The 14,386-nt window shown below is 43.8% G+C and overlaps 1 protein-coding gene across 10 annotated transcripts in view; it reads left to right on the top strand.

Moving 5' to 3' along the window:
* The window catches only part of TSC2 (TSC complex subunit 2), a 92,071-nt gene that overhangs the window by 51,024 nt on the left and 26,661 nt on the right, over positions 1–14,386 (top strand). For 2 of the 10 annotated variants that reach the window (XM_030213651.1, XM_030213647.1), the window contains exons 26-32: positions 2,549–2,677; positions 5,131–5,295; positions 7,377–7,529; positions 7,637–7,749; positions 8,000–8,173; positions 8,843–9,058; positions 13,827–13,984. In XM_030213651.1, the coding sequence (XP_030069511.1) occupies positions 2,549–2,677; positions 5,131–5,295; positions 7,377–7,529; positions 7,637–7,749; positions 8,000–8,173; positions 8,843–9,058; positions 13,827–13,984 (1,108 nt within the window). Of the gene's footprint in view, positions 1–2,548; positions 2,678–5,130; positions 5,296–7,376; positions 7,530–7,636; positions 7,750–7,999; positions 8,174–8,842; positions 9,059–10,926; positions 10,996–13,826; positions 13,985–14,386 lie in introns of all 10 variants that reach the window. The other 8 variants (XM_030213656.1, XM_030213653.1, XM_030213654.1 and 5 more) reach the window with 6 other exon arrangements.

The following is a 14,386-nucleotide window of genomic DNA, read 5'->3' as shown; positions in this document are numbered from 1 at the left end:
GACTCAGTGATAACCTGAGGAAATCCTTCATGGAAAGGGTGGTTAATTTGTGGCACAGCCTCTTCATGGAGGTGGTGATGAGGACTGTGAATTCAAGAGAGCTTGAGACAGGTATATAGGGCCTGTAAGGAAAAGGAGGGGATGATTGTTGTTGTTTTTATTAGCATTTGTATAGCGCTACCAGACGCACACAGCGCTGAACACCTGATACAAAGAGACAGTCCCTGCTCAAAAGAGCTTACAATCTAAATAATACAGACAGACAAGGAAGTAATGGGTGAGAAGGAAGGAAGGGACAAGGGGAGGGCAATTGAGTAGTGGCTAGGAGCTAAAAAGCAGCAATGAAAAGGTGGATAGTTAATGGTATATATGGGCAGGCGCGATAGGCCATATGGTCTTTATTTTTTGAGAGCTTCTAAGCAGGTATTGCATTGTGCATTTAATTTTGGCGAGAGTACAGAAGCAATTCAAAATAGAATAGGAATCTCACAATCTAAATTCCCTCCAAAAAGTAATTACCTAAAAATCAGGAAAATATAGATATTGCATATATAATTAACATAATCTTTAATACTGAAAAATATATATACAATTATCTTCTATAAATACACATCACAAATCACTTATAAAAATGAATACTAAGCAATCATTCGTACTTCACTCATACATACATTACCCATAAAAAATACATACCCAAGGAGATACCAAAAACCAAAAAGGGCAACAGTCAGGTCATCCCATGGGGGCACAAACTGGAATTCTAATAGTCAATCCAACAGGGTTCTTCACATCCAATGACTTCAGTTTATTTGCCTCTCATTTTCAGCTCGACACAAACGCTTTGTTTTGCTCAATTGGCGTACGAATCCTGTTTCGCTCGCTAGGCGTCTTCAGGAGCTATTATTCACAAAAAATCTTATCTATAGCACACCATCGCCGGGAATCAGTCAGACCAACCATCAAAGTTGTATCAAGTCAACCGGATTTACAAGATAAATAATAAACCAAAATCATTGGATGTGAAGAACCCTGTTGGATTGACTATTAGATTGCAGACTGTTGGAATTCCAGTTTGTGCCCCCACGGGATGACCTGACAGTTGCCCTTTTTGGTTTTTGGTCTCTCCTTGGGTATGTATTTTTTATGGGTAGTGTACGAATGATTGCTTAGTATTCATTTTTATATGTGATTTGTGATGTGTATTTATAGAAGATTATTGTGTATATATATATATATATTTTTCAATATTAATAAAGATTGTTAATTATATATGAAATCTATATTTTCCTGATTTTTAGGAGAGTACAGAAGCCTCAAATGTTTCTAGAGAACTTATTCTTTAGGTATTCTTACTCATTTTGTCTGAGGGCCTTGAATATCGGTTTTAAATTTGGCCCTGTAGGATCCTTGTCAATGCAGTTTTGCAGGAAGGTTGTGATGTGATGTATCATAGCTTGCAACCCTTGATTGTACAGCTGCAGCATTCTGTGTTGAAGCAAACTTTTTGTTTTGATCAATGTACAGGGCATTAACAGTAGTCTATGCATATTTCTACACAAGTCGCTAATCAGACATATATTTGATTATATACAATTCTACATTTGAAGGCGTTTAGGCGTGATTTAGGGAAGTGGAGGAAAGGGGCTGTAAGTACTGTGGAGTGTGATTTTACTTGTACTTTGCGTACGTTTTTGAGGTGCATTTTACTACTAATTTCTATAGCGTTACTAGATGTACACTGAACACAGAGACAGTCCCTGCTCGATAGAGTTTACAATCTAATCAGGACAGACAAATAAGGGCGTTAAGATGGGAATGATAAAGCAGACAGGTACTAAACAAGTGAATAGGGTTTAGGAGTTAAAAGCAGCCTCAAATGTGTAGATATGAAGACGGCCAGAGATGGAGCTTGATATGCTGGCTCGTGAAGTCTATTCCAGGTATATATGGTAGGGAAGAGAAAGGGAAATGGGACTTGATGTACCACTGACCATAGCTGGTTTCTGGACCAACTCCATCCTGTTTATATCTTTTTGAAGGTTTTGTCTCCAGAATTGTACACAATGTGTGAGGTTATACCAGAATCTTATATAGGGGCATCATCTCCACCTTTTTCCTACTGGCCATTCCTCTCCCTATCCACCCAAGCATCCTAGCTTTCACAGTCACCTTTTCTACCTGTTTGACCACCTTGAGATCATCTTGGTTCTTCATCTTCATAATGCAATATTCCAACTGTGTTCAGTAAGTACATTTTTTTAAAAATCTTGCTTTTTGAGTTGAATCAGTTCATTTTGTTCTGCAATGTGTTTTTTATATTCATTTGTTTATAATTTATGAAATGTTATACTTTCAAGATGTTTGTTTTTTCCTCCTTCCTCTGTGGCATCGTTTTGTTTTTCTTCTTTGGTTTGGCACCTTCACTTTCTCGGGTGACCCTATTGTTGACGCTATGAACTGCTGACCTTTCAACTTCTGTTCGTGCAATGGTCGCCACTTCCTCTTCTTGGGCCTGGCATTTCTGGCGGGCTTTGCTTCTGTGCTGTAGTTTGAGGCTATCCAAGCCAGTAAAGCAAGCCTTGAATAACTACTCCCCGGTTAAGGACACAAAAGACTCTTCTGCCGTTGATGCCTTCCGGGCCCGCAGCATCAGTGTGTCTGAACACGTGGTCCACAGGTAGTGGCACTTCAGAGAGAGATGGGGGGAGGGTCACAAGCTTTGCACTTGGAACTTTAGCTTCTGGGTGGGTTGGAAAATGCATGATGGGATGCCTGCATGAGTTCTCTAGCTTCCTGTGCAAACCTGTTGACCCACCATGTTGCATCGTAACACAAGTGTTTGGGTTGGATGGCTGTTCTAACCCATAGCATACAATAGAGTATTGCAAACTATGCCCTTATGTTAATTGATTTTCAAACTTATTTAATAAAGCACAGTTAAGAATAAAAGATTGCATTCTGCTCCAGTTCTCTTTTTAAACAAGCTAAATATAATAACCTGAAAACACAATTAGAAGCTGCTCTACAGGGTACCTATTTAGGTGTGAATTTGTGACCCTGCAGATCATGGCTGGACCCCCTGTGCTGAGAGTAATGTTGGTAAAAATTTGCTTGTGTTTGATATGAGCTCTGTGTTCAGGAGAATGGACAGCTGTCATGTTGTGAATTAGTATGTTCAGGGGATGTGTTGGTCCCTGACTGAAGCGATTGATTTAGAGTTAGGGGCAGGTGGTTGATGCTCTAGGTTGCTTGTAAAGGAAATGATGGAGGCAACACCACCTCTAGTAATAGAATTGTATGTAGCATTGGTCTGAAGACAGGGCAGTGCTTTTTGGATGAATGTAGAACCTGCAGATTTGGGCCTTTGGTCTAGGAAACGCTCTTTGTGGTTAAGCTTCTGATTTGGACCTCCTTGAATAGGGCATGCTTTGGGGCCTTATCTTTCATAACTGAGGCAGCATTATGATATGATTGAGGTCTACAAAATCCCGAGTGGTGTAGAATGGGTAAAAGCGAATCAAATTTTTTTCACTTTCAGAAAGTACAAAGACTAGGGGGACACTCTCTTGCTTTTAAAACAAATAGGACATATTTTTTTCACTCAAAGAATAGCTAAGTTCTGGAACTTGTTGCCAGAGGATGTAGTAACAGCGGTTAGCTTATCTAGGTTAAAGGTTTGGACAAGTTCCTGGAGGAAAAGTCCATAGTCTGTTATTGAGATAGACATGGGGGATGCTACTGCTTGCCCTGGGATTCGTAGCATGGAATGTTGCTACTATTTGGGATTCTGTAATGTTGCTGTTTGAGATTCTACATGGAATGCGGAGCAGTTGGGGGGAAGAGGGGGTGGTGGTTGGGAGGCGAGGATAGGGGAGGGCAGACTTATACGGTCTGTACCAGAGCCGCTGATGGGAGGCGGGACTGGTGGTTGGGAGGCGGGAAATACTGCTGGGCAGACTTATATGGTCTGTGCCATGAAAAGGACAGGTACAAATTCAAGGTAAGGTATACACATATGAGTTTGTCATGGGCAGACTGGATGGACCATGCAGGTCTTTATCTGCCGTCATCTACTATGTTACTATGAATCTTGTTGTTCTTTAGAATTCTAGAATCTTTGGGGTTCTACATGGAATGTTGCTCCTAATTGGGTTTCTGCCAGGTACTTGTGACCTGGCTTGGCCACTGTTGGAAACAGGATACTGGGCTAGATGGCCCATTGGTCTGACCCAGTATGGCTATTATGTGTCTGTAGTTTAAGTGCCTAGGAGGTGGCCCGCTTTCATTTGAAGGAGTGTATAGGGTGAGGACAGAGGGTTTCCAATTTTTTTCTTTAACGTAAAGGCTGGTTGTTTTTGGGGCAGGGCGTGTGTTGGAAGCTAACAGGAGCTTTGTAAGGAACGGCACATAACTAGGGTAGCTTAGGGTTCTGATGACTTGTGATCTTCAAAGAAAGCATCTAGTGTAGGAATAAGTCTTTACCCTGAGCTCCTGTCGCACATCTGCATGGTCTTGGAACATACTTTTTGCACACTGTATGATCTTGTCACTGATGCTGTTCTTGTGGTGTTAATGCACATAATTGTGGGCCAGGCCTTTTTTTTTTTTTTTTTTTTTCTCCGTTTGATGTGGATTTTTGGGGTCCTGAACCAGAGTGCAATCTTTCTATTTAATCCTTTTAACTGTCGTGTGCATGCTGAAACTTCTGTTATTAAAAAAAACCTCTGTCTGACCCTGCAACTTGATACTCTGCCTGAATTCAATTGTTTAAATGGCCTGACCCATTTCAGACATGGTCTGTCGTGGTTCAGATAGAGCTGCACTTGGTGTGCTATATCCAGGTCACACATGGTACCGAGAGTCCAGACCACACCACATTACTCTGATAATGACATGAAACCACTCTGTGGGAATTGTATGTTAACCCCACACTTTCTATAGACCTGGACTAGCATTGTAGTTAGCCCTTATGCCAGCATTGCAGCTGTTCTTGTAAAGAGTGCTCATTCTTATGGCTATACAAAAGCATGCGAGAGACTCCAGTGAACTGGTCGATCTTGGCCCATCGGCAGATTATCAGGTTGTCACTCGATGATGTGTAAAGAGGAAATGACTTGTCTCTCTCCTCAGCAGGATGCAGACCTCCATCACCAGCTCAAGCCTGGGCTCTGCAGACGAGAGCTCCATGGCCCAAGCAGATGACAGCTTGAAAAATCTTCACCTGGAGCTGACCGAGACTTGTCTGGATATGATGGCCAGATATGTCTTCTCAAACTTCACCGCTGTGCCCAAGAGGTGGGCAATACGTACTCTGCTTCTAGCTCTTAAGTTTCCAAAAATCTACTGGATGATTGTATTTTGTGTTTCTCATGTTAATGTCGCAAAGCCAGGTTCAGCAATATATTTAGCTAGATGAGTTTCTCTTTTGTGATACACTGGAGTTCAGGAACTTTAAAAGAGAAGTGCAGAGTAGCCAAAATGGGAGTGAGCTTATGTAGGGAGCTTTTCTTTCAATAGAGACACAATTGAGTACGTAGGCTTCCCTATTTGTTTCCCCTCTGGGTCTCAGATGGAGTCTGAGCTGGTATTCACAATGCTTAGCATGTCTCACGAATGTGTACAGTACTATGTTTGGGTTTCTGAGGGAAGAGAGCAGCTGTACTGAAACGGGGCCAAAAAAGCCATTAGTATGTCCAATATTGTGGCTTTTAAAATTATGGCCAAGATTTTAGGCTTTCAGGAATGGTGTTCTTTGTGCTAAGCCTTTACCTTAATGAGTGAGGCAGGAACTCATGTTTAGATCTAGGGCTGCAAGTCGGGGGTTCAGGGGCTCTTTGACATTTGAGAAAGCAAACTGATCCTCTACTGCTTTCTCTGTACCTGTAATTGCACTATTCAGTGTCCCTTGGGCTGTGAGTTTGTGTTGATGCTACGGTATAATGCCGTATTAGCAAAGACTGCACTTATGATTAGAGGGTGACGGAAACTGGCCCCACCCCTAAACCAATTGTAACCTTTCCCAAACAAATAGCCTCCTGATGGTTTCGTGGCTAGTCAGGGCAGGAGTGATCCCCAGTCACACTTACCCATGCTGTCTCTGCTGTGAACTCCATCGGTAGTCTCGAGGATGCCACTTGAGGTTGACAGTAATTTTGATTAGAGCTGGCATGGTCAAGAATTAGGAGCATTCTTGCTTATGGTGGCTGCCGCTGGAGTTTGTAGTATCCATTTCGATGGCGGAGACGATATAGGCAGGAGCAACTGGGGCTCACTCCTAACTACTGGGCAATCTTAAGTAGGGCTCTAGAGCAGCAGTGACTCCTGGAACCTTTGGGTTTTTTTTTTTTTTTTTAGATGACAAATGTGCATAGACTATACAGACTTGCACGTTCACCCAGGAAATAGGATAGGATACCTTTTTAATGATTCTAGCAGAATAATCAACTCGCGCAGCTTCTGGTTACAGGTAAACTATTCATGGCAATCTCTAGCCTTCCCGTTCATGGGGAGAGGGCATGAAGGGCATGGCCTACAGAGGCTTGCGGCTATAACTCCATGGTGCGTAGAGATGGAATATCGGAGCAAAAAGCCAAAGAAAAACATTCCCCTAAAAAGTACCAATGCATAGTGCAATTCACTCTTGCTTTGCCCAGCCCAAAACAGAGCAGAACCTGGGTGGGTCAACCAATCAAGTGAGTACGCGTGCACAGAGCCTGGCCAGGGTAACATGCGTGTACACAGAAAAAGGAATGCTTCTCTCCTTTGCTTTCTTGCCTGACAAGGGGTGGTGGTGAAGGTCTCTAACTGTTGCAGGGGTCTTCATAGACAAAGTAGTGCAAAACATGGGCATGTCGGGTAAGAAAAACAGATGCGAGGTCAAAGGTAAAGCCTTAGATACCTAGGGGGAGGCCTCTGAAAAGCCCAGTTCACAACCTATAATGGCCCAGTTTCAACAGAGAAAGCAGGTTTGTTCCATTCTGCATTAGGTAGGCCCAGGGTGGGTTTGAGCCTGCTCCTGTTTGGGGGGTGGGAGGCCGGAGAGCAGGTGGGAAAAGCACACCCCACACCACAGTTTTGGTTTCAGATGAGATCAAAACGAAGCCGATTTTGAGTCAACTTTGGTCATCCTCTACATATGATTAGCAATAGCCCAGACTTGTAAATTTCACACAGTTTTCATAAATCGAACATGCTGTCCTGGAAGGTCCCAGAATGATCCAAGAGTCTGAAATGTATAGCAGTTTGGTTAATATGAAACAACTTACTGCAATCTGAAACGGATTATATTTTTTCAGTCTGCTTCTGGGATTTCTTTCCTATATGTAAGTAAGTGGTCTGTTTGCAGATTGTCCTATATTCTTTGCAATCTTGTTTAGGTCTCCCGTTGGGGAGTTTCTTCTTGATGGCGGAAGAACAAAAACCTGGCTTGTTGGGAATAAACTAGTGACTATAACTACAAGTGTAGGTAGAGGAACCAAGTCACTGCTGGGTCTGGACCCAGGGGAAAGTCCCAGCAGCACAGAAGCCAGGTAAGGTTGCATGTTTCGATGTAAAAATTCCCCTGCTCAGCTTCAGCACACTTCACTAGCATTTTCATTCATTTTTAGTGAATTCTTTTTTTTTTTTTTCACTTAAGCTTTGAACCACCTCTGCAAGTATGGCAAACCAAAGAGGCCCCAGCAAAGCTGGAGTCGCAGACAAGCAAGCAGATGTCCAGGGGATCCCGTCACAGAGTCCGATCCATGTCGGGTAATATGAGCACCTCCGAAACGTTCTCTGTTGCCTTTGTGAGATTTTTTTTACTTGTATCTGTATAGCTTAGTCTACAGAAGAATGGGTTGTTGTAGCATGAGAAGCAGGAACTAGACGGGGAGAACGTACAAAGAAATCCCTTTCATATGTGCCCCAAATTCAGCAGTCTGATATAGGATGCAGGGAGAAGGCAGGTGTACTTGTAAAACACGCTTGGTATCGCATTTCATTTGCTTGCGTCTTCTAGGGGGTCACGCCCTGCGAGGAGCAGCTTCACAAGGACTACAGGCTGCTTCTAGTTCAAGAGCGGAGAAGACCACATCCTCCTCGAAGACCCTACAGAAGGAAAAGAGGAGCTTGGCAGACTTCGTACCATTACTGACTCAAGGCTGGGCTGAAATACTGGTCCGCAGGCCCACCGGTAACTTCCTTTTCCAGGGCTGATGGCTGCACTTCTGGCTCTGCTTTATCTAAAACTTTAGTTGCAGTGTTCTAATATTTAGACCCAAAATTTACACTTCCGACTGACTTTTGTCCGGTTTGAACTAAGACCAGCTTTGATTTATTCATTTGCTGATTGTATCTTAAGTCCGGTGCTGGATGCTAAAATGAAAAGATGGAATTGCTGGAGTTTGGAGGGGGGGGGGGGGGGGGGTGGAGCGGGGGAGGTTCTCCAAATGGGTTATTGTGCATACCATGACGGTAATGAATCTCTACCTAAAGCCGGGGAGAGGGGTGGACCATGACTTCAATCTTTCAAATTTAATGCTCTCTTTAATACTTCATGCCAAAGAGAGCTTCCTTCTGGAGTTTAAGATCTAACTTATATAGACGGCTTGTCCCAGCATGCTTGAAAATTCCTTTGCTACCCAAAACGCAGGCCCCTTTCTGCTTTTTTGGTCTTGGATTGCATTTTCTCTACACGATTCAGAGTAATCGCTGCTTGGGTCAGACACCTCTATGATCCATGACATTCGAGCGTTTTTCTTGTACTGCCGTGTCCAGCAGGGGAATTGGAATATTATACTTCCTATCTGTTTTTCTTGTAGCTTTCAGCACATTATAACCTGATTATATGATTGCATTCCAGGTAATACCAGTTGGCTGATGAGTTTGGAGAATCCACTCAGCCCATTTTCTTCAGATATTAACAACATGCCTTTACAAGAACTGTCTAATGCTCTCATGGCAGCCGAGCGTTTTAAAGAGCACCGTGAGACTGTGCTATACAAATCTCTTTCCGTACCTTCATCCAGCCTGGCCACAGGGACATCGAAACCCTCCATGCTGCAACGCTGCAAGACAGGTGAAGTGTAAACAGTTTGAGTGCTGCACTGTGAACGCTGCCAGCTCATTTCATAGTAGCCCATGCACACGTTTCAGCACACCTTGTACTCGCCTGCAGTGCAGGGGGAAGGGATTCTGAGTGCAAGTCCTTCATATTTTGGCCCTTTATTTACTAAGCTGTAATAAAACAATGTTCTTCCTGCTGGAATTCTGTGCAACTACGATGTGCAGAATTCCTCCTGTCTGCATAGAACTGCGCTTGAGGCTGGATTGATGACCTCCCTTCTGCCCCTCCCCCCTTTGAGCCTCGGTGGACCCTCCGCAGCCTGTGGCACAGGCAGACTGACTCTCCCATTGCCCTCCCAGGCTTACTTGGGGGACCTAGTGGCCTCTCTGGGGGTGGAAAGAGCCCTACTGTTTCCTGCCTGCTAGCTCATGGTACCACTTTTTCAAAATGGCCACGAGACTTTTAAGCGATAATCTCATGAGACTGCTGCAGGAAATCTCTTCAGCCATTTGGAAATAGTGGCAGCATGAGCTAGAGAGCGGCGGCAGCAGCAGCGGGCAGGAAAGAGTGGCGTTCTTTCCTGCCCCTAAGAGAAACTCCCATGCAGCCCCTACCTCATGGGGGAGTGCAAGGGTGGACTGGAAAAAAATATTATGGCCTGTGGGTGCAGGGAGGGAGATATAAAGAAGAGGATGCTGTGGGTATGTAGCTGACTGGACAAAAAAAATGAATGCTATATATAATGTGTGTGTGAGGGAGGGGTCTGTAAAAGTGGGTGCAGGGAGGGTGCTGGGAAAAATATCTATATTGGGGGGGGGGGGACTGTAATAAATTATAAGCTTGCAGAATTTGCAAATTTTTGCACAGAAGTTTTGAAGATTTTTTTTTTTGCAGAATTTTGGCAGGAGTATTTATTTTGCAGTAACACAGCCTTAGTATGTAGGGGTTTTAACGCCAAATGTGTTAGCCTAGCAAATGTAGTCATTCATGCAAAATGAACTGTTCCTGACACCAGTGGCCCAGTCCCACCCATATATCCTTTGTTTTAAATACGTTAATTCACAAACAGCAATACTTGAATAATCAATGGAACCAAACGGAATACTCTCCCATCGGTGTGACAAGAACTTTTGTAATACCACCTCCCCTCTCCATCGTATCCTCTTTAGCTTTGCAGATAGCCCCCCCTCCCCCAAAAGGATAGCGCAGACTAGGGAAGCAGCATTACGCCAGTCCTCCCTGGCACCACTTCTCTTGTCCACTTGTGCTTCCTAGACATGACATCGGGATAGGGATCTGAAGCTTGGCGATGCCCTTCCAGTCTTCCCCATTGCTCCAGAGGGAAAGGGATTTTATTCTCCTCCATCTGTATCTCTTCTGTGAATAGCTGACACAAAACAGATTTTTGCTCTTCTGAATGACTGGTGCTTCCATTACCTGCTGAAGGGAAAGAGATGTAAGCGATGGGAAGTGTTTCTGCAGCTGACCCCCTCCCCTCAGTTTCCTGATGTGATGTCAGTGGGGGGGGGGGGGGGGGGGGGGGGCGGGGAGTCGTCGTAGGAAAGCAGTTCAGTCTGGCAGATTACTTTAGGCATTTTCTGAGGACTGTGCATTGCACTAAATCGGGGGCTTTCAACCCAGTCCTTGGAGACGGCTATCCAGTCGGGTTTTCAGGATACCCACAGCAAATATGCATATGAGAAATTCGGGTACAATGGAAGCATATTCATTGTGGGTATCCTGAAAACCTGATTGGCTAGGTGTGTCCTCAAGGACTGGGTTGAGAACTCCTGCCCTAAATTCTAGGGGATTCACTGCTGCCTCACCTTCAGGGCTTTGTTTCCTTTTCCATACTCTCCTCTTAATTTCCCTTTTTGCAGTGGCCTGTCTCTCTTCCACTTGCCCACCCAGCTGTGAAGGAAAGCTGTACAGGAGCATTTCCTGGGCAGGTATCTATACAGCCTTGCACACAAACAGCAGTTATGCTGCAGGACCACTGGTACAGTCCTTGGCATCCTTGCTCACGTATGGTCTTGGTTTCCCCCCACCATGAATGAATGGGGTAATGACGTGCATGATTTAAACCAAGCTAGAAATGGATGTATGGGAGGCCCTTGGCACTGTTCCTAGGCAGTGAGAATATAGGACTGGGCTGGGGTCCTCGTTCTCAATAATTCTTGTTTTATATCACTTAATGCATATCTTGCTTCAAATTTCCATTGTTGGGTGCATAGAGGAAAAAAAAGCTGAAGGTAGAGATTGGGTTGTGTTCCCCCCCCCCCCCCCCCCCCAAATTATCTGATGCCAGCTACAAAAAACACAGCCAGGGCTCTATTTGCTTATCTTCAACTTTGCAATAACTGTGGGTAGGTGGGATTTCCCCTGTGAATCATGCACAAAAGTTTGATCATCATTTATGGTGCAGAGTTGTAAAGTCTAAAACTGAAGCAGGGATGTGACGGCCTAAATAGGTCACACTAAGTCTGGTAAGTCCATAAGATGCTGTTAAGGTGAACTTGGGGAAAATCCACTGCTTATTTCTTCTAGGATAAGCAGCATAAAAGTCTCTTACTATTCTGGGATCTTGCCAGGTACTTGTGACCTGGATTGGCCATCTAGGTTTGATGGACCATCGGTCTGTCCCAGTGTGTTTTTATGAATGCTGTGCTCTAGAGGCCTCACTGTTGCAAGCGGCTTAGCTGTTCCTAGATGCAAATCTTTGACATGCTGAATGTCTGTGCTATAGGGGACTCCTTTTTGTTTGCAAGCTCTGGCAATGCCCAGTGGGCCTCACTGGTTCATATTCATACAATCAATCTTTAGTTTTCAGCTTTAGCCAAAACGGGGGGAAAAAAAGCACTTTGTCTGCCTGTAATCAGCAACCCTCTGCAAAGCCTGCAGGAGATTCCCAGGAACTGCAAGCACAGGCTAACCACTGGGAGAGGCATTTTAACAAGGACTTCTCAAGTCTGGCTTGTTTAGGTTCCTAGGTCAATGCAGATGTATTATCTTGTGAGACCGTGTAAGTAGAAAATCATGATTTCCTGCTTTTTATCCTCACGCAAACTGTTCACAAGTGGTAATGCTTATAGTCCAAAAATTCCCATATACAGGTTCAAAGTGGATAACATAACATTCAGGAAAAATCTATATATAAAGACCTAATCAAGAAACTTTTATATAGGGCATTCATTTGTTTATTAAATCATCCTAAGTTTAGCAGGTGAACACCAAGCTGATACTGCTTGGAAGGGAAATGAAGCTGATAAGACTTTAATGTTTGACTCTAACAAAACATGGAAAATTAAATGAGTCTTTAGCTCATGAGGAAGAAGGGGCGAATGGGAAGGAAAATAGATAATCTGGGTATATGTCTATAAACATCTTAAACCTAACATAACTTTAAAAATAACAGACCTTAATGGGCAACCAGTGAAGTCTTATGATCTGACTTGAACTGGATCTCTAATCTAGAAATCAAATTGGCCGAAAAAAGGTGGTAATAGACCATTACAGTAGTAATGGAGCGAGGAGTAGCCTAGCGGTTAATGCAGCGGACTTTGGTCCTGGGGAACTGGGATCGATTCCCGCTGCAGCTCCTTGTGACTCTGGGTAAAGTCACTTAACCCTTCGTTGCCCCAGCTAGATCGCTTTGGATGTGGTTGCAAAAACTGTAGAAAAGCGGTATATCGAGTCCCATTACAGTAGTCTAATTTAGAAAGAAGTACTGCCTGGACTAAGATGGAGAAATGTTTTTTTTTCCTTGAAGAAAGTTCAGTATAATTTATAGAAAGTAGCTTTAATAATCAATACAGGGCTTTAAGGGCAAAGATGCATCTTAGAAATATTGTCTACTTTTAATGTTAAACCCATCAGGGAGAAAAATCTTGGGGAATATTATTCCCAATTTGGTCTAGCCAGAGTAACTGTCTTGTCCCTGTTAAGTACAGCACATTGGTTCAGATTTTGTACTTCATGTCTTGGTATCGACAAAAACATATTGGGCAAAGCAGAAATTTTCAGCTTCCACCAAAAACATATGGTCAGTTTCAGCCGAAACTGAAACGGGCAGGAATTTTGGACCAGTTTCAGCAGTGTAAAAAAAAAACCGAAGTTCAGTCGGCCTCTAAAGTGTGTGTGTGTGTTGTAATTCTTGAGTCCCTGTGCTGGACAGCAGTGTTCAGTAGTTGCTGGATTCACAATTTGGTGTTTGCTTGGATCACACCTTGGGAGGAAGTGGGTGTTAGGCGAGTTCTGGCTTGGACCTGCTAAAAGACCAGCATGTGTTGCGTGGCATGTATAACATCTCTGCTCGTTTTGATGAGTGTTCTTTACTCTTTAAGTTCTAATCTGCAAGACTGCTTTTAGAATTTTTTTTTTTCTCCCTGTTTGCCACCAACATTTTGTAATTTTTAATTTTGGGAGGTGGGAAATCCTTCTGTTTGTAGTGAATGTGTAGTGTGCTGGATATTCAGCTCCCTTTACACAAAGTTCGTAGGTGATGGTCCATTCACAGTATGAAAAGCAGACCTTCATCACTTGCAGTCCATTCTTGCTTCCTTTTTATGAGGTCACGTCCTCCTAAGCTTGAAGTTGGATTTCTCTGAGCATGAATTGTGTAGTGACTTTGATAGCTAAAGTCAGGTACAAGTGGCAGGAAGGCTTAAGCTTAAACCAAAGGAATGGAGATGTGAGATCTGGCTGGGAAGACTTTTTCCCGGTCACAGTCCAACTGAGTTGTATTTATTCTGTCTGCCCCACTGTCTTTCCTTTGTTCTAGCAGATTCAGATGTGGTTCCAGAAGGAGAGCTGATGGAAATGGATTTCAGAGAAAAGGATTTGTCAACAGAGTCTCAGGAAATTGAAGACTTTGAACCTGTTGCTGATTCGGCAGCGAGTGAAGAGAGATTTAAGCCAGCTACCAAGATGTACAATAGGGTGAGTGGGGAGAGGTTTAACCAACCAACAGCGTGGAAGTGTGGTCACTGCTCTCTGAGGGGCTGGTGCAGAAGCATTACCGTGGCTGAGCAATGCAACAGGGTTTCAGTGCAGGTGTTTACCACGCATTTTAATACATCTGCAGTAAGGGCGGTTATTAAGAATTCCACAGCCATGCAATACAAAAGATGTTCCTGTTTTGTTATGAAAGACTGGTGCAGGGCGCTGACATTTTGAAGATGACAGCACTGAAACAAGGAGCAAGTGAGCATCCCTCCTGCCCCGTTTAAGGTATCGGGTCTGGAAGGCCTGAGTAATGGGTTGTGGGGTGGGTGCTGCTCAACTGTCAGGTCAGGATGGCGTAGGGGAGGAGGTGAGTCACTAGACACCAGGGACTCTTTG

Source organism: Microcaecilia unicolor, chromosome 8, assembly GCF_901765095.1.
Source record: "Microcaecilia unicolor chromosome 8, aMicUni1.1, whole genome shotgun sequence".
Classification (NCBI taxonomy): Eukaryota; Metazoa; Chordata; class Amphibia; order Gymnophiona; family Siphonopidae; genus Microcaecilia; species Microcaecilia unicolor.
The sequence above is the reverse complement of the archived record's forward strand: the minus strand, read 5'-3'. Positions and strand labels throughout refer to the sequence as shown.